Below are 21472 nucleotides of genomic sequence, written 5' to 3'. Positions count from 1 at the left end.
GTGTTCCATCCAAGATCTCTATCTGGAATCGTGGGATCGAGGTTCTAAAGTGGGTCCGTGACCTTTCCTACAAGGTTCCAGCAGCTATGCTCCAGAACAGTGGACTGATACATGTCATTGTCCTCACTTTCATGAATTTTCAACAGAAATTGCCATTGTCATTTCGCATTTCTTTCATTTCCAATAACAAACCAACTGCGATTTGAGGTTATTGTGCTATTTTTCTCATCAAGTCAGTGTAATTAAATCCCTTAAATATCCATTTCGTCCAAACAGTGCAGTCTTCTGCTCTCTCTCTCTCTCTCTCTCTCTCTCTCTCATACATACATACATATGAAGGCGAAGTAGGAACTGTTCCATCTCCAATCTCCCCTCTCCCCCAACTGTTTCTATTTCATTTATACCTGGAAAACCCCCTCCTTGACTTCCAGAAGTCTTTTCGGATCAGAAGTTGGCTGGTGCAAACTTCTGGGAATTAAGAGGTGCTATTGAAGGCATATCCTTACAATATCAAAACTGACACCTAAAATGCAAACTATAGCACCCTTTCTTAAATGTCATTCAGCCTCAGATACCACCTATTAGTGATCACTTGAGATATGTGAACTAGGAAATAATGCAAAACTAACATCTAAGCTTGGTTAACTATGATTGTCATCCATCATACTTTGAATTATTGTCACCCAAATTCAAATGATTACTAGTAGCCCCGGTGGGGAATTTAGCTCATGCCAATTGTAAGTAACGGATTAAGATTTAGAGTTTTTTTTCATCGGACACCAGGTCTTTAAGCATATTTTCCAATAAATTACAAACTTAAAGATATTGAATGTTAATATATGTTTTCCAACATGTGTTTCTATTCTATAAGCAATAAGCCTTTCTACTTGTGCATCTAAGGAGATTTTTAAGTTAGCTTGTTCTTCACAACTAGTGTAACTAGGATAAAAAGCAGATAATGCAAATAGCGAATCACAACCAGAAACCTCTGAAAAGTTCATGCCACAAAAGGAAGAAGTTATTGGAGTTCTAGTTTTGCTTTTGGTAAAACCGTTTTGCATGGTCCTTTAATCCATGATGATTTATGTCTAGGTCAAATGATGGTTTACTCAGAAAGGAAAAAATATCTTTTTGAACACCTTAAACATTGTCATAATTTTATTCTTTATATTATTTATATTACTTTTTTTTTTCTTTTTGCGTGGAGTTTTCCTATTTTAATCATCTTCATAAAAACTGACTGAGAATTTTGAGAATTTTGTAAGCCATACATCTCAAACTTTCCTTTAACCCATCCCAAGCACAGGTAAAGGAGGTGGGTTGTGTTAGGTACGGAACCAATTTAAAACTTTACCAAAACTATCCATGAATTTGACAGATCAGGATTCGCGTAGCCGACCCCAATTAGTTAGGAAAAGACGTTGACGATGATGATGACATCTCAAAGTCTGCTTTACACTATATGCCTTGGAAGTTGGGGACCATTGTTGTTGGGATCAGGAACAGGAATGGTACCCGGGATAGCAGGAGATAGTGAATGTTAGAAGATCCCTATGGTTGGGAACGTTGTGAATACAATGCACATGTTACGAAACGAGATCCCCAAATGTTTGGGATCACCTTTTGGGGATCTTGATCCCAACCTTTTGTGATCTTGATCCAAACTTTTTGGGGATCTTGCTGCCAATCTTAAAGTGTCTGATGATAATCTCGGATTATGTTAACTCTTTAAAGTAGGAATCTCACTATTTATAACAAACAAACAATGCAACTATATTAAAAGTATAGTTGTGTTGTTAAGTGACTATAAACAAAGAAAATCATTAGTTTGATTGTTGTCTTGCTCTTTAACGTTGGGATCGAAATCCCTAATAGCAAGAATCTGGATCACCAATTGTGGGGATTGAGATCCCAAAATTTAAAAATCGAGATCCCTGAGAGATCCATTCCAAAAACGACATAATTGAGATCGTACAAAGAATCACCTATTGAAGTAGGGGATTCCAGTAACTATGTTGGGGACTAATGGGAGTAACTAATAGGAGATCCCAATACTTGGATCACATACAGTGTGATTATGGGCATCAGCCCCATATGTGTCAATATTGTGTTGATCATAAGCGTCAATAATGTGTTGATCACAATAAAATTGGAGAACATTGTTGCCCATTTGGGCTTGACAAGATAATCAACTTATTCTACAAAATGCTAAGCACACAATAGCAGATCAGCTGCTAATGATAATATTATCAACCACAGACAATAATAGTTAATAGACGTACACATCACAAATTAAAGTGATAAAACAACATATTGAATTGTACGATAAATTCTCAAGGCCATAAGGTATTACCATATGGTAGATATCATAACCAGCTTTCGGCCCCCAATAAGAATAAGCTCCAATAACAAAGTTGTATGATATATAGCCTGAACAACCATTATTTAGCAATTCATTACATTAGATTAGTGAGGATTGTATTATTCCATAAAAATTAAATAATTTCAATATTAACTAAGCAACAAAAAAAATATTCTCAACAAAACCAAGAACCAAAATAAAATATTGTTGAGTCTCATTATCAGAAAAGAATCCTATATGAGAAGAAAGAGCATTAAAATTTACATTTACAACAAAAAAAGGTCAGTTCATAATCTTCTACTTGAAAGGTAAAAATAACGGAGGAGTCTGGAAAGCTTATTTCCATGTGTTATAAGTAAAAGATCGACAATGTGATCTAGACAAGTATATATAGTTAAAAATTTTCTCTTTTTTCTTTTATTCATACTGGCTAGAACAGCTACAGGTGTCCAAAATTACAATTATATTCATAAAAAAAACCCTAATAGAACTTAGGATCTTCCCTTGCATATCATTACAATTCTTTACAATCATACGAAAATGCATGAAGAATCAAGAAACATTGAGCTATTAGAATTACCGAATACTAGGGGTGGCAACGCGTCGGGTTGGGTCTGGATCCGACCGAACCCGACTAGTCCTTGACCCGATCGAACTCAGACCCGAGACCTGATTGGACCAGACCCAAAATAAATAAAATATATATATATATATATATTATGTTAAATATATACATGTATTATTTAAATATTATAACTATAATGTATAGTTATATTTATTTAATAAAATTTAAAATATTTATATTATGTTAAATATATATTTATTTAAATAAAATATTATATATTATATATTATTTAAATAATAGCACTATTCAGAACGGGTCAAGTCGCGTCCGCATGAACCCGAACTCGAATAGTGTTTGGGTCCAATACTTGGACCTGCCCGACCCACCGGGGCCAAGTTTTGGACCCATACTTGAACCCGGATTGGGTCCCAGTCGGGTAGGGTTCATTGCCACCCTACCAAATACCTTGTCTCAATTTATCCTCAAGGACTTCGTACAACCCGCACCGGTTCTCCTCGACCAATGGCACACGAGATCTCGATCCTAACTTTGTCACATAATTGGGGAAGCCTAGGTCAAACCTTTTGAGAGCATGACTTGAGATGGAAGTAATCTCACACCACAAGACATAAGCACATGTACAGTCTAGTCTAGGGCGTGCCACCCCTTAGTGGCTTGGGCCTGCCCCTTAGGGTTTCACCACACACACACACAATGTTTGAAACCCTAAAACAAAGGGAAACAAGAGAGAGAAAGAGTGTCGGGTGTACCTGCCGATGGGAGAGAGAGAGGCCAATCCAATTGCAAGTGTGTAGAGAACACAACCCATAGAGAATATATAAAGAGAGGAAGTTAGGGTTTTTGGGTCTAGGTTTTTGCAATCATTATGAGACTTAATCTTGACCATAGACCATGAAGACCAGTGGGGAAAAGAGATCTTAGCCCTTCATTCCTTAGATGAGCCATCATTATTAAAAGAATAAATTATAACCATTATCCCTCTGTTTCCATAACTCTGTTCCTATCAAATATTTATCTAGAAAAAATATTATGTATGTAATATCAGATTTCAATCAATCTCTACACCTTCCTATTTTAAACAATCAATCCTTATTTCGCAAAACCTTCCTTTAATTTCAAACACTCAAAAGGAAAGAATGAATTAAGTGGGGCATCCCACACATGGTGGGCAATGTGGGCCCATGCCCCCACCCAATGGACACATATGCAGTGGGCCCAAAGTCCTAATGAGCCCCCACACCCCCAAAAGAATTTTAGATTAATAAAATGAACTTTAGAAAACCAATAAATATTTTTCTCTCTCTAAATTAAATAAATCCAGAAAATTGATTTTTGCTTAGTTAAATATCATTTTTCACTAAAATAAAACATCAAGAGAGATCTAAATATTCATTTTAATTATCTAAAATATAACTAAAACATAACTAAACATATTTAGGAAGATTTGATGGGAATTGGATCCAAAGAGCTAGGAATATCACAAATATATTGAGGACTACATCCCTTCTAAAAATTGCATCTCACTGTCATCTTCTCAAATTGACCCAATAATTCCTATGACCCACAGTCTTTTGCAAGGGTTCATGCATGGACTATCAAAGTCAGCCAATAAATGAAGGAGACATGATCCTAGCCCATGGATTACAGGTTCCTCCCTGATGACAAGTTCAGGCCCCATTCTAGTAGAATACCTTATGGGTCTTTCCAACACAATCCAGTATTACAAGGAGACATCTCTTTCGCACATGTACACGACACACCCTCATCCTGAGGATAGCTTCCCGGATGGCTGTCTAATGTACATGATGTGCGATGGTAATGATGAGGATTTGGCCCTTGTTCTCTTTAGCCAACCATCACACACAGAGGTCACACCCAGTCCCCTAGCCAACCACCCTGGGAACAACTCTGACCTCATTAAGGGATAACCCCACATCGGAACCCTTATCGGTTGTGCACAAATGCACAGGGCTATGCGTTTTAACACATCAACTTGAGCCATAGCCCGTCAAAACTCAGGTGAGTCATGGCATCAACGATGCCTCACAGTCCACCCTAAACCATGCCACACAGTCCATCTAGACTATGCACCCACTGGAGCTATCACATCACTATAGTCATAGTTTTACATGCTCTCATGAGGCCTTTAAACGGCCACATAACCCCAACAATAAGGGCCGAGTTTCCTAATACCATAATAGGACCAAGTTACCTAAGTTTAAAAGCATAAAGAAAATTGGGTAGTTTCAGATGGTAGAGATAGCTGGAGTCCTAATTTACGTCAAATTAAAGAGTGACTCGCAATAGAACAAAATTCAAGTTGAGTGAAAAAATTTGGGTTCCATTGTCGTGTGAAACCACCTTTAAAGGAGAGAATCATCAATACTTTTTGTAGAAAGCGAATCTACAAGGCTAGCGTAGTTTTACAAGAATTTCCCCATAAGTTAGGGTCCCTCTTCGTTTTATGTGGGGAGATACCCCAAAACCCTAGCTTGTGGCTTGGAAGTTCTCCCCAAGCTTGGGCCCTTTCTTCTTGAGTAGAACACCACCATCCATCCTTCTTCTCAAGATCTCTCAAATCAAATTCTTCACCTTTCTTGATGTCTTCCAAAACATCCCTTATTGAAACCTAATTAGCTAGGCACCACCACCTAAAATCCATCACCCATACCCCTATACCCTCAAACCATATATTTGCCCTATTCAATACTAAAACCACTCTTACAAGTTACAACCTTCTTGTCTTGCTGGATTGAAAAATTCCAGAAAGGTTCAACCCCTTGGAAAACAAGAAAACCTGTCCTAAACCTTGCCTTAAGCCAACCAACTCTTCCCTAACCCTAGTTCTACTCCATTTAGACCTATTATCCAATTCTACCCATATTAGGAAACCTTCGTAAGGGCCAAAACCCCACTATCCTAAACTTTGTAGGAACCTAAAACCTTCTAAGTTTCCTAAATCCTAGCCTAATTAGAACTACACATCCAAACCAAAACCCTTTGTTCTAGGCTCACCTCAAATGTGTTACACTTATTTAGGTACTGAGCCTCCTTGGTCTTACATCATCCTTCCAATTCTTTCATAATATTGTCCCTAAGTATCTCCCACTCCCTCTTCTAAAGCATCGGATTCTTCTCTAATCTCACTACTCTGAGTCTTTGATTCATCTGGTTTTTATGATCTGGCTTTGCTTCTCTGCTAAATTTGTTCTGAAAATTGCAGGTGAAATTTGATTCATCTGGTTTTCTCTCTCTAGATTAAATAAACCCAGTGCTATTTCCTTTTCAGAGAGAGAAGAGAGAAAGCAATAATGGTGATGACCATCTCCCGCCCTCACAATTCTAGTGCTACTACACACCCATCTTCAGCTACACAAGTAGGGTTTAATTCTCTATCTCAAGGCACAACAATGGGAAAGTGAATATGCCATTAAATAAGGCTACCTTCTCTCATGATAAACATTACCATTTGTCACTAGAAGCAAGTTCGCAATCCGTGCTGAGTAGATATGGATGCATGAGCCTTATGAAATTAGTGGTCTTGACATTTGGAACAGGGCTTCATATCACAATCATGAAAACTCAAAGAACATAGGTATATAGTTGATGCCACTGACAAGTTTTGAGAAGGCTAGCATTGGAGAAATTTACAGACCAACACCCCTAGTTTATACATGGGAGTTTATGTTGATGTGATGAATGCATAGAAAGCCATCACTTCTGGCAAACAGAGGACCCAATAGCAACATATAAAACATTTCGACAGAGCTGGTGGAATGAAGGTGGAAACATCTGATTAACTCCATAATAGAATCCCAAAATGAATAAATGTTGCATATGATAGTTTTATTGATGCCAAAACTCAAACTGGGCTTTGACGAGCCATGCCAAGTTGAGTTCCAAAACTCTATGATACTTGGGCATATAGCACAACCGAGAAGGGTTTATAGGATTAACTCTTGATAAGGTCTGAGAGATGACCAAGGTAGTTGGCCACAGGATACTGTGACCCTTGTGTGTGATTGCTAGGCCTGAAGAGAATCTTCATCATGACTATCACAAGGCATATGCATATGATAGTTGTATTGAGAAGTAAACACCATTGAGGGTGTTGCATGTACATATGCGAGGGATAGCCCCCATGCACCAATTGCGATGACTGGGCAAAGTTGGATCTGATTCCCATCAAATTAATTTAGAAATAATTAATTTTGCTTTAAATAATTATTAAAAAATTAAAATAAATTTTTAAAGTCTTTGGATATTTTATTTCATCAAAATTAACTTTTAAATAAGCCAAAACTGAATTTTCAGGTATTTAAATATTCAGAGAAAAAAATATTTCTCTGTAAATTATCTAAATATTTAGAATAAAATATCTAAATATTCCTAAAAATCATTTTATTTTATCTATAAATTATTTTACCTTATGGGGGCCCATAATACATTAGAGCCCCCCAGTTTTAGGCCCACCTTGATGAGCGGCATGGGGCCCACTATGCCTCCATAAGTGGGAGGCCCCACTTTTCTCCGTTCTATTTAGTGTAGCTTGATGATTAAACCATGCATTTTGATTTGAATGCAATAGAAAATTTGTTAAACGAGGTTAATTGATTTCAAAAGGGGAATGTATAGAGATTGATTAAAAATAAAAGGAAATACATAACATACTTTCTCTACACATAATATTTGATAGGATTAGGTTAAAGATGCTGAGGCATAAGGTTCCAGAACCTTCCATTAGATCATGATGCCCAATCTATGGATTGTATGGCTAAGATCTCTCACCCCACATGTCACCTATGATCAATGGTCTACATAGAATCTCACAAGGATGACCAAACCCCAAAACCCAAACCTTGATCTCACTTCTTTATAGCATCTCAAAGGGGGCTCATCTCAGACACACCTTAGCCTTGAGCTCTCACTCTCTGTCTCTCTCTCTCCCCCCTCATAGTTGGCACACCACCCTATATACTCTTTTCTCTCTCACATAATATCTAAGAGAAAAGAAAGGGGCACGCCCCAAGGGTTTGATACATAAAAGGGGGCACACTCCACATTGTCAGAGAAAAAGAGAGACCCCAATCTTGTGTATGCATGCTCTCAAGTACTCAGTAAAAGGTTTGGTGTAACTTCCCATTTGCTGAAATTCAATAAAGACCTAGATTCCATGCACTATCGGTGGAGGAGACCCAGTGTGGGGTGTGCAAAAGTCCATAAGAGGTAATCTTTTGGCACATTGTCTTGTTTTATGCTTTCTTATGTTTTCTTGTTTCCAATCTCAATTGATGTAATATTTTGTTATGATGAAGATTTTTTGAAACTGGCAGCAAGTGAGAATCCCTATTTTGTTTTCCTTTTATTTATTTGAGTTTTAATTGTCATACTTGGAGATATGTAAGTGTTCTAGAGGGTATCGCAAAAGAAAAATTTTAAACTACATAGACTGCTAGTTCACATTGTCCACTTTGATGAAAAGAAAGGTAAAAAACATTTGGTAAAAATGGGAATTTCATGTTTCAAATGCCAAGCGAATCAGGTACCTCGTTGAATGTTACAAGAATTTAGGCCATGAATAAAGCATCATAAATATGCTTGTGTGCACTATTGCTATGCCTGATATACGAGGTCAAGAAATGGAATTATCTGTGAATTTCAGAACAAGTTTTGCCTAGGTGTGCTAACAAAGTTCAAAGGGTATTTTTTTTGTTAGTTAATTTTCCTCTCAGTATTTTCTCAAATCTAAAGTTTTACCTTGTGGCCAGCGCTTTGTTTCCACTCAGACCTCAAGTTTTCTCCATATCTTTTTTTGGTCCTCTCTCTCTCTCTCTCTCTCTCTCTCTCTCGTTTTAGAGGGATTAGAGAGAGATATCCAACTCCTTGCAAACCTTTGCTTGGAAAGAAGAAAATCTAATTTGCCTCTGGTTTATTCTCATCTTCCTCCTCTTCTGGGCCCATTTTTTTGAAGGATCCACATTTTGGAGTGGATTCTATAATGGGAGAGATCTCATACCAGGAGAATGAAAGCCCACTTGAATTTTGTGGCTTTCCTTGTAAAACACTTTCCACTAATCAATTTTCTCTATAAACTTTGAACTTCCTTTCCTTGAAAAGTCTCTTGAGCAGCTTGGAATAGCTTAGCTTCCTCCTCATAGCCTCATGAACAGTGAGTTAGACTAATAGTCATCTTTATAATTAACAATTCATCTAATCATATGGACATATACCACTAAAAAAAAAAGGAAAAAAAGAAAAAATATCTAATCATAAATCTAATTATTATGGATCATTGTCCTTTTTAAATGGGATCTAGATCCCATATAATCGAGAACAATCTTCCAAGGAGGATCAGCTCTGAGAACATGGAACTATGTTCCAGATTTGGGAGCATCCCCTGGGGAAGGCACTTCTCTTAACTACAACTGCAAGCTCTAATGCCTGGAAATTGGAAATAAAAAATGGGTTTGTAACACGAGAGTTCAAACCCATCTCACAACCAATGTATGACTAGTTAATGCATTTTGCAAGATTTAATAGTAATCATATTCTTTGGAATTAGGTCCACGCATGCAGCATATAAATCACATAAGAATAATTAAATACAGCATCATTATTGCAAGTAAGCCAATTCACAATGTACCAAAGGGAACCCCAAGGAAAGGACATCATTATTTTATTACTAATCAAGTGGTTACTATGATTTAGTGATAACAAAACAGCCTTTTAACATGCAGGCCATCACAATGAAGGGGTACAAGAGATCAGCAAATAAATCTACAAAAACGGAGAGCATTTCTTAATAAAAGAAATCAGAAAATTTACCTAGAACATTTGTGATATAAACAACATCACACAGAAGCACTTTCATATCATCCCAAAACCTTAAGAATTGATTCCTAACCTTTGGTTTTCCTTCAGATCTAGAAAGAAAAATTCCATGCCAATGTATTAGCCAGGTGATGTGAATTTACAATAGGATTGGTATTATTAGATTTCACATGATCACAGTCAACAAAAGTAGATCATTCAAATGAAATAAACTTCAGAACAGCAATCACAACAAGTGATCAGAACATTTTCAGTTGTAAGGCTTCTATTATTAGAACATTTTTTGGTGATAAGGGTTCTATTACCGATTTTTTTTGGGAGCAAATTATTAGAAAAATTCCCGCACTGTAGATAAGAAGAGGAAAATCCAATGCCAAGGAAGAAGTTGAATCAAGCATAATATTAAAGCAAACATGGTTATGTATACAATTAAATAATTAAATAAAACAATTTTTACAGGAAAAGTCAAAATCAGAGCTGTAGTTTGAAAAGGGATAGCCAATTGTGTTCACAGAAAGCTAGGATTGACTTTGATATGCAACTGACATTGTCAGAATAATAGAACAGAGTTAAGAAGGCCAAAGACAATTAGAACAGAGTTAAGAAGACCTAGAGTTAATGGGCAATATGAGACCAAATGTGCCAAGTTTACGAACCGTGCTGATGTAAGCTAATTACAATGAAGAATAAGATACTATTAGATGTTGCTACTCGTAACAGTGATTTCGATCTGTATTTTTTATGAAGACCTCAAAACCCTAGAATTTGTCAAATTATATGTTTCTTACACCAGATTTAGCCATATTAAGTAGCTCTAAAATCATATGAAGTGATGGAAAAAAACTGTAAATGAATCTCCTAGATGGAATAATGAAACCTTCGACCTGATATATAAACTGCAAAGACATTAGGGCAATTCACTAACATGCAGTTACATTGTAATCTGCAAGATTCTAATTTTCTTTTCAGATATAAAAACAATAAGCACATTAATCCTCACATAATACTTAGCAGATTAAGTAATTCAACGAAAAGGAGTGTGTTTCTCATTTACATGAAGAAACATGAGCACAAACGTTTTTAGGATAAAAATACAGGTGCGTAAGTTAGGCATTGCACAATTACTATATCTTCCATTTAAAAAAAATGTAACATGAAACAGGAATTTAGGATATAACAATAAGAAAAAAGATGACCTCTGAAATGAAGTATTGGCTGAATATGTATCCAAACAGCAAACTCATTGAATGAATATGCAAGCATGTGATGAGCACATGCTCTCAAGTCAATGCACACACACAACACACATTACATGTATACATGCATAATACATGCACAAATAACATACACCTATCAAATATACATATCTAAATCCATACATAGAGACAAACGTGTATGTGCTTTACATACTACATATAATATCCATGCACACATTCAAAATCGGAGACCCACGCACATGGAGTGTTTCTTCGAGATATCATCATTTAACTCGCTTCCCTTCAGCAGATTATCTGCGCCCTCTAGAACCTGGTTGTCTAATGAGAAAATCAGATATTATTTCACAAGGAAAAAAGTATGAAGGATGTTCTTTTGAGGATGGAACTACAATTTAGCAATAATAGCAACGGCTACATAATTATAAAAAAAAAAAAAGCAAGCACATAGAACACCTTTAACTTCTGAAGCATCAATCTGTACCCTAATTGCTGACTTTCTTGTTTTTGAAGAAGCAAAACCTGCATAGATAGTATTAGCCACAGAAAACAAGCAACGAAATTCCATTAGAAGACCAAAAAGTTGCTTAGTTTGCACAGAGCAGATCATTGATTATGCACCTCTCAATTTCAAAGGCTTTATCAGGAACCCAAGAATAGCAAAAGGAACCATAAGAAGTGCCTCTCCCCAAAATGCTACACGCCAACTAAAATGATCTCCAACCTATCAATAAGCATTTCAAGAGTAAAACAATAAAACAATAAAAAAAATGCAAATATCAGTCAAAAAAGAAAGCCTTATCAAGAACTTGCATTGTCAATCCAACTAGTTACCTGAGTCATGATGCCAAATGGGCAGGTCACAAGACCCAATACTATTACTAATTTCCACTTGTTTAAGGAAGGAAAGTCAAACGCATGATTGACTTATAGTGTAGCCTCTAAGATGCAATGGAGAATGCATAATCAATAGGAAACATATGGCACTAAGTACAAAGCCATCATTGAGTGAATTCACAATTAAAGCATTAGACCAGTTCCAATAGCACTTCCATGAATTGTCTTTTAATAATACGCCCAGAAAAGAAATGGTTCTCATGTTTACAAGGGCTCTCTGACTCTCTCTTGAATTTCTAAATTTCGCAGATATCAACATTATAGTCACAGATACATTGAAAAATGGAACAATGATACCAGAAATAAAGAATGCTAACTGAGAAGAAACATGTTCCCAATCTAAAGGGGTTCATAATCGAACTTATCTAACATGGTTTTACTTCGAACTTATCTAACATGGTTTTACTATTGTAACCTTGACTCCATCCATCATGTTATATACATGTTGATCAGAAAGACATTGTGGAACAATTATATTAGACTGATATTTATGAATGATAAGCAAAAAGAGTTTTGTTTTTCCAACAAGTTACTGAGCAAAAGATAATAATTTGAAGAATCCTAAGTGCGGAACTTCTTTATGCCTTATCTATACTATGGATGAGTTCACGAAGGAAGTGCATATAACCATTTGGTTCATTTCTGAAACTCAGTTTCCCATTCACACAAATGAGAAAATAAAAAGAAAGAAGAAACATGATGGAGAATGTTGATTGTGCTTGTCAATAATAAGCTCAAATGAAAAACTGGTCCACTGTGAATGCCATGCTAGAGGTAGATGTATAATATTATGAGTACCTAACAATGAAAGAAGAATTTGTATTCTGTATAAAGTTGCAAGGTAAATTATATATGATGACATAATGGCGTGCTATCTAAATACAAGCTTGTTGAATAAAGGGCTTCAGGCCCCATTTCAAAAAGTAAAGGCAAAAGAAAGTAAGCTAGAGATGATTCAAGAGTTTGAATCCAAGCAGCACAAAATGAGGTACCAGAGAATCAAACATGAGTTTGAATCCAAGCAGCACAAAATGAGGTATCAGAGAACCTATCATAGTTGTCACATACTCACATTATAAACATACAATTGCAAAGATTAAATCAATATGTTGAATAGAAAAAAGAAAATCTTATATAAGGTTGCAACCTTAAAATATAAAATTAAAGATGCACCTCAAAAATCCATAATAAAAGGTTGTTTGGATGTTGGAAAACCCTCTAATTGATTGTCTAGACATCGAGATGCCTGAATATGAAAAAAAAAAAAAAAGATTTCAAGGCCACGAAATAGTCTATCTTACAACACGCTATTTGGACCGAGATTTTCATGGGTTTATAGATCTACATGATTTGAACCAGTTTTTAGAGTTTAAAATTTTATAATTAGAGATGAAAAATCGATTCTCAAGCCATCCTAAGAATTTTTACTATCAAAATTATATTTATGATAAAATTACCTTAATTGGATTGTTTAAGGTTGCAACCTTATGCAAACCACACCCATAGAAAAAATATTAGAAAATGGAAGAAAAATAAGATCGATATTGACAGAGAAACAAAATGAATTATGAAGTTTCTAGGGATCATATTGAAGCAGAAACAACCAGTAAGAAGTGTAACTTACCAAACCCCCATACACATAGCCAAGCGCAATTCCAGTTGGTATACACATGTAAAAGACTGAAAGCCATGCCGTTTTCTGTTAGCACAACAGCTAAGTTCATTAATATGTTTCCAAGAGACATGGCTTCTCTAATATCAAAAGCCAAACAATATATGATGCAGGGAAGATTACATGCACACCTGATCATTTAATGCATATGAACCAAAAAATCAATAATGCAACATTCACGCAACTAGAAGTTTCAAGTGAAGTTGGAACTTCTAATTCACTGTGGCACCACTTCCCCGTTTGTCAACATGAGATGCTACAGTAGAAAATAGAATAAGAACTCTGGGTACCCCATAAAATGGGTATCCCAGTTCCAAGGGTTGGGGTAGAATTTGAGATTCCCCTTATCCCAACTTCCCAATTCATGTGGGAAGTAGGCACGTAATGGCAAACTTCTCCCTCTCTAAAACAGCCACACCACTCTCTCCTCCCTCTCCAAACCCTATCCATTGCCCCCTCTTCTACACTCTCCCTCCCCATTACCAATTAAAAAGACGATCATTGCCTTAAGTCTGGTAATGTCTCTCTCTCATCATTTTCTCTCTCTAACTCCTTTGGTGATATGGTGGGCTCTCTCTCCCATCGAGGATTCTCTGTAACTCCTCAACTCTAGCTTCAACACAAGAATGCCCCTATTTCTGAAGTGAAATATTTTATAAGCTACTTTTAGTGTAGTAGCAAATCTTTCAACCTATAGGTTGAGGAAGATAAAGAAAGAAGATAAGAAAGCTCCAGTATACTTCAAATTGAAGGAAAGTACTATACTATTGAAAGCAGAGTTAGAAAGCGAAGTGCTAAAGGCAACTATAGGAAGACAGATAGAAAGTGTAGGCAATAGGTAAGACCAACTATCATGTTGTACTGATCTTTTTCATAAAAATATCTAAATTTTTGTCATTGATTCTTTGAATTTTCAGGCATCTATTCACCTCAATTTCTTCTTTCCTTTCCTTCTTATTATATTACTGAACTTTCTCTCCTATCATTGTTGTTCTTTATGGATCATACAGTCTTTTATTATGTTTCTTTTCCATTTCTTCCTTTTCTATGTTGGTTTTCCACCATTGTTTTTTTACTGGTTAATAACTCCACTTTCTCGCCTTTGTTTTCACATTATCCAGTAATGTTAACATCTAGTCTACCCTAGACCATCACTTTTTACTTTATCTGTTAAGATTAACATCAAATCTATAGCCTGAACAATCAGGTTCAAAATTTAAAGAGTGCACTTGTTTATATCTCTGAACTATTTTGTATTGGATGTTTGCTATTCTTTTTTTTCCCCTTTTTATTCTCGTATGACTTGTTCATTTGCATTTGATCATATTTTTGCACTTTTCTCGTATGATCTTTTTTTCCCTACGTATATATTTTATTTTAGCTCTCTTTTTTTCTTCTTATTGAATTATTTTGTTATATGAATCATTTTTTTGCTTATTCTAGAGCCGATCAAGAATTTGGAGATGTAGGGCTTTTTGTTGAATCATCAATAACCCTATGTTTTCATTATATGGATTTAGTTTTTCTCTTGTGTATGCTCCGATAATTTGTTCTTTTTTTTATTCTAATTTGCTCTTTGCATATGCTCTGAAATTTTTCCTTAAGCTTATTTAATTATCTTATTCCAGATCTCCAGGTTTGCAAAATTCCAGGTTCAACCAAACACTGTTTTAGAAATTTCTTGACAGGTTGCGAAACGCAATATTTATCTTTTCAGGTATCAAATTCCCAGGATCAGATCTCAGAAGTAGAAATTCCAGCTTCCATTTCCAGCTTCTAGTTGCTAAACGTCCCGTAAACGAATATGCATCAAGTTAGCTTTTACAAGTTCGAAACCAGATTCACATGACCACAAATGAAACCAACTTTGCTCCGATCAAGAATATAAAATGAATACACAGCAAACATATTCTTGACATGCATATAACAATGGCTTCATTTAAGTCTACACTAAAGATATAAGCACCCACTACTTATCTATTCAAGAAGCCCCAGTAGCTCCCCCACCTAGAGGTGCTGCCAGGGCTGGGCTACACCGCTTGGCCCAACTAGCTGTAGCCATCCAATTGACGGATGCCATACCATGTTCGATACTTTAAAGACATCATAAATTATAAAAGAAGAGATGGCAGAGACATTCCACAGAGAGCCAGAAATTATAGTCGATACCGTAAAAAATAGTCCATGTTAGATGTCCTATTTCTTCTTATACCTATAGTTACAATTATAAATGAAACTGTACTAGCAATTAAGCTACAGGTTACACTGAAAAACACCATAACAGGACGTTTTATGAATCTTATATTTTGATATTCAAAAAAATAAAAAACAAACAGAAAATACCTGAGCTGCAGGAGCATTGTCATCAATGAATGGAGCGGCAAGACTTATGAAGGATGCCTCACCAACACCAACCAACCTGGAAGAATCAAACTAAAGTTGTGTTACTGTTTGAAGAAAGCATGGATGATACAGGTTGTAGAAAGCATGGGTTGGCAAGTAGAAAACATGGGTTGGCAATGATAATGCAGATAAACTTTGTATCAACTAATTAAAAAAACTTACATACGAAAAATTGCAATAGACCAAAAATTGAATGAAAAACCACAACCAGCAGTAGCCACAGTCCAAACGGACAAGCCAACCCCAATCAGCCTGAATGGATTAAGCCTGCAGACCACCCCCACCAAAAAAAAGGGTTAAGTGACTAAGAAACATGCAAATAATTTACCAATAGACTTGGTTCAAGCTCCTCAACGACTGTACTGTGGATCCAATTCTCTTGCTCTCCAACACAAAAAAAGAACAAAAAACATTTGAGATGCAAGATATATTGCCCACTATTAACTTGTCTAAGGCGGAAGCAGCATGTGCAATTTCAAGAATATAAAATAAAATAAAAAATGTATGCAGTGAGCACCAGCAAGATACCCGGCAAGCCCTAGTCCCAGTCACACAAGAGAATGAGATAGAATATAAATAAACAATCCAGTTTATTGCTAAAATGATCACAGTAAGAAGTGCAGTAGCTTTTGCAATTTAAAAGTGGAAAATGCACTGATTGTATCATCTTAAAATTTCATTACATTCTATTGCTAAAATGATCATGGCAAGAAGATCAGTTGCTTTTGCAATTTAAAAAGTGAAAAATGCACTGATTGTGCCATCTCAAAATTCCATTACATATGAAGATTCAGATGAAGCATTCACAAGTTCCCCTATGAATCACAATAGGTCTCATTGAATTGTCAGCTTCTCATGAAATTTGTGGTGGGTTATACTATATCCAGTCTATGTTTTTTTCTTAGAAATACTATATCCAGTCTATGTTGTTAATAATTGATAATATCAATGCTCGTTGAAAAAAAAAAAAAAAAAGTTTTTAATAAATAAGCACTACCATGCATTGATGCAGGCCCTCATACCAAGCCTCTATCAAGAGCCAAACTCAATCTCGTAGTCAAGGGAGGACAAGTCCAAGAGTCAATGCCAACTTTGTATACTATCCCAGGCAAATCAAGCCAGCGCCTGGAATCCAGGCACTTGGAGATCATTACAATGTCCAAGATCCGTTTCCCTTGAATGGAAGCCCCTTTCAAATGTATGTACAGGAGCATTTGAGTTTTTCTATATTGCTATATGTTTTGCCTCGTATGGGCGTCCTCATAGGCTTGATAGTTGACTATAAAAGACAGAAAACATAGGGATGTAAAGAATGCCCTTGAACAGAATTGTGAAGCATAGGGTCTAAGTATTCTCCTCACTAACATAGTTGGTGAAGATAACAAGACACTCCAGATTATGTTATGCAGAATGACTATAAGGATTGCACAAAAATAAACTCGCTCCAAATGAATAATATATCATCCTCTGGGGAATGGAAATTAGTGCATACTGGGAAAAAAAAGTACTGTGGAAGTTAGTTAAAGAAAAACGATAAATCATTTGTCAGATGCCCCCAAAAAGTTCTTAAGCTGTCGGGCAGTGAAGACAATCAGAAAGGTCACTTACGTTTTAGCTAAAGATGCGAAGATCGGAGAAGCCACTAGAAGCCCAACCATAAAAGCAGAAGATAGTACTCCATCTTCAAAATAGCTTAATTTAAAGTCACCCCTGCACTGACCAAATAAACAATAAGAATAGATTGAAAAGAAATAAAAAATATCATCATTCTTTTTTATATATAAAGCAGTATTGATTCCGGATAGATATTTAAATTTATGCGCTTTGCATTTATTCTAACAAGCTAACCTTACATGATGCATGAGTTCAATCATATCTCCCGCATTTCACTAGTGAAAAAATATAGAAATATGATAAGGACTTATTAAGGGCATTCCACATGGCATGAAAGACAAAAATAGCAAAAAAAAAAAAAAAAAAAAAAAAAAAAGAAGGGAAGGGGCTTTTAAATAATTTACTATAGAGAGAGAAAACTTCAAAAGTTTCATACAGAGAACAACGACCAAAAGTTTACAGAGAGAAACACAGACTCCTACATGGAGCTTTAAAGAACAACGTCAATGGCTTGGAAAAACATCAGGAGCGTGTTTCTCTCTCTAAACCACTACCACTCAACAATTATACTGCTTCCGTTGAAGCCCACTGATCAGCGTCCATCGCCTCTGCAACACCTTCAAAAGACCACCATTTCCTTTTGGGGGTTTTCAAAGCTCAATGATCTGAGGTTTTCACCCACTGTTTCCACCATTTTTTATATTCATGAGAGAGAACTGGAAGCTGGGGTTTCAAAACCTTTCATTGATGATGCTTCTAAGACTAAGAGAGAATTGGAAGTTGGGGATTCAAAACCTTTAGTTAATGATGCTTCTGAGAGAGAATTGGAAGCTGGCGATTCAAACACTTGTATAGAAGCAGCTAAATTGCAAGGCTCAGAACCTAGGCAAGAAAAGCGAAATCAATTCATCCCTGTTTGAACTGTCTTCCTTTGCACTAGGTGGGGTTTTTCTCGCTCTATAGACTAGACTTTGGACTATAGAGAGAGAAAATGGGCAGTTCTGTCTTTTTCTTTACAAAAGTTCTATGAAGTTCAAAAAATGAATATATCTGTAATAACGGGAACTAAAAGGTATTTGTGTACTAACAGCAAATATAAAGGATATATATGTAATTTTCCCAATTAATAATTATGTTATATACTTACCTTTTGATTCTTATGTGAAGTTCTATATGATTTTTTTTATTACATTGATATCATATACTCATTGTTTCATATTCTGTGATTTTCATTTCATATTATTTCTTTTTTTTTTTGTGACTGTAATATTATGTTTCCTCTTTTTCACGAGGGGTTTGGGCTCTAGAATTGCCCTAAAAACTCCTTTGTCCTTTAGGGGGAGGACAAATTAAAGGATCTTTTTATTTTGAGGAGTTGCTAAATATATATAACATTATTTCTTGCACGTTTTCTTGTTTGTGTTGCTCATTTTTTATTTACATCATGGCATTATTTATACAACATCTAAACACATGAAGAACGAAGTCATATTCTAATATAACATTTAAAAAGCAACCCAACACAACCCATTGGCTCATGTAGGACGCAAAGTCTGGGAAACAATACAAAAAGTTCTCTAGATCTATACACTCTACATATCTTATCCAATTTTCCCACATTTGCAATCCTGAAAAAAAAAAGCTACGAAAAATTATAAATGATGATACATCCATGAATATTTAACAATAAACTTCTAAAATTCTTGACAAAGCCTCTAGGTAATTGAATTTTATTTTGTCACTTTTAAAATACTTGAAGAAGCCTCTAGGTAATTGAGTTTTATTTTTTCACTTTTACATGTAGTGACACATTACAAAATACCTATACACAAAACAAGTGGCACTCCAGGGTATAGACAGATCAACACCTACTATAGAAAGAAATAGAAAAAACAATTAAGAAAAAGAAGACAGAAATAGACAGAGGAACACCAAAAGGATCAAATAGGAGAAAAGAAAATCTCCAAAAAAGATGCAGGCCACACCTACCCCTACCCCTTCTCTAGCTAGGGGGTCTATTTCACCATAGGCTTCTCTCCAAATGTGGTGAAAAAGAAATCTCTCCATATTAGGAGAGCTAGGAAAATTCCTCCTGATGACAACTAATCTCTACAGATTTATATACCTAATATTGTTAGCCCTAAAGTATAAACCCCCAGTAGTATCATACAAAAGTCTTCCATTAATGCTTTAATCAAGCACGTGGTATAAAGTCTCAAAATCCATCTGAAGTAATTAAAATTTTGCATAAATTCAAGAATGCAAAAGCGTAATTTTCCATTGATCTATTCCTTCTATTTAGGCAATTCATTCAGCTATTGCTCTACCAAAATTTTACTTGGATTCCAACATATTCACATTTATTCTCAAGAACACATTTACAACCCATATCCTTCATACTGCCAGTGATCAAGAAACTCCCAAATTTGATGTTTTCCGTGCTTACACATGTAAGTTTACTGTGGAAATGTAAGCTTCAAGCATAAGAGTATATCCAGATATCATTTATGAAAATAACGGTATACATGAAAGGCGTGAGTGACTATCCCCTTTAAATGCCTATGAATCTCCACGTCATCAGCATCACATGGACAATGCTTGTATTTCCACATCTTTAAGGGCATTTACAACAGGGAAACTATTTGTAATCACTTTCACATCATAGACTCCTACTGTCATCAGCCACCTTTGTAGGGTACTCTAAGGCTGAGATGCCCAGATACGGGTACAAATATGGCGAAAGGGTATATGAGTGAGCATTTTTCAGAACCCATGATACAGATACAGAAATGGATATGGATACTAATTTACAGATGGATACAAGTCTCCTATCCAACACATCCATAAATATATATTATAGCTTATATAATGTGGAAACATATGAAATATATACATCCAACACATCAATGCATATACATATCATATCACAATATATATTATATTTTATTCATATTATATTTCATTATATACATACAAGTAGCCTAACAATATCCAGTTATACATCTCTCCTGGCAGTATCCAGTATAAATATCAGTATTGATAGGTTAACCACGTAGACATGTCTGTGCATTATAGTTTTAAAGTCTCAATTTTGAGAAATTATGCACTATGATGCCATAATGTGCCATGAATTTGCCTCAGACAACATTTGTGACTGGTCTTTCTTTGTTTTGACATCTCGAGGGAGTGACATTCTGCTTACTTAGGGTACCAACATTATTGGAGACAATTTTCATGCTAGATGCAAATTCAAGCAGGAACTTCACAGTAATTTCCACATAAGGGGCATGTGTCCTCAGCAGTATCTTCATGGTATTGAGATTGCTTCATCACCTCATGGCTCATGGACATGCTCTTAAATAGAAAAAATATCTACAGTATTATAAATCACGAGAACATCTCAAAAGAACAGGAAAGTGGGTTACTAACTTCGGCCAAATATGACTCTCCTCACATAAGCCTGCTAGTTTTCGTCATACAAGGTAGGCTGTATACTCATATTACAATATTCAAAACATCCAGCATAGTTGTATCTTATGTGGTCAGTCAATATACCTGTAAACCACATCTCTCAACAATATATTATATTAATAACAATTCAATCCAAACCAAGGTGAGATATTTCAGTTTCCTAAAATTTTATAATGATAAAAATGTGAAGAATATTTTGTTACCTGAAAGAATGTGCCAAGGAGAAGTTTTATATAAATTACAGTTTTACTATAATTAATGGACTTAACAATCAGGGAGCACTAAAGCCCATAGCCCTTTATACATCAATGGCTCATATGGTGCTACCCAAACATGCTCCTTCAGATGGGTGGGACATTTAGGATAGGAACAAGATCGTCGCCAAACATCCTCAATGCCTAGACAAGCTTAAGAGCCCAATC

General features: G+C 35.6%; 1 protein-coding gene across 2 annotated transcripts in view; it reads right to left on the bottom strand.

Annotated features, from left to right (window-relative positions):
- Positions 1-21472, bottom strand: part of LOC18442432 (putative sphingolipid transporter spinster homolog 2) — a 47877-nt gene that overhangs the window by 23975 nt on the left and 2430 nt on the right. The window contains exons 3-11 of one of the 2 annotated variants that reach the window (XM_006852649.4): positions 17574-17675; positions 16128-16232; positions 15906-15981; positions 13515-13589; positions 11615-11717; positions 11450-11515; positions 11236-11314; positions 9774-9871; positions 2354-2430 (exon numbers count right to left, since the gene is read on the bottom strand). In XM_006852649.4, the coding sequence (XP_006852711.2) occupies positions 2354-2430; positions 9774-9871; positions 11236-11314; positions 11450-11515; positions 11615-11717; positions 13515-13589; positions 15906-15981; positions 16128-16232; positions 17574-17675 (781 nt within the window). The remainder of the gene's footprint in view (positions 1-2353; positions 2431-9773; positions 9872-11235; positions 11315-11449; positions 11516-11614; positions 11718-13514; positions 13590-15905; positions 15982-16127; positions 16233-17573; positions 17676-21472) is intronic. The other variant, XM_088855006.1, reaches the window with a different exon arrangement.

This window comes from Amborella trichopoda, chromosome 13 (assembly GCF_054954075.1).
Source record: "Amborella trichopoda isolate Santa Cruz 75 chromosome 13, AtrichopodaSantaCruz75HAP2 v2.0, whole genome shotgun sequence".
Taxonomy (NCBI): Eukaryota; Viridiplantae; Streptophyta; class Magnoliopsida; order Amborellales; family Amborellaceae; genus Amborella; species Amborella trichopoda.
This window is presented reverse-complemented; position numbering and strand designations above follow the sequence as displayed.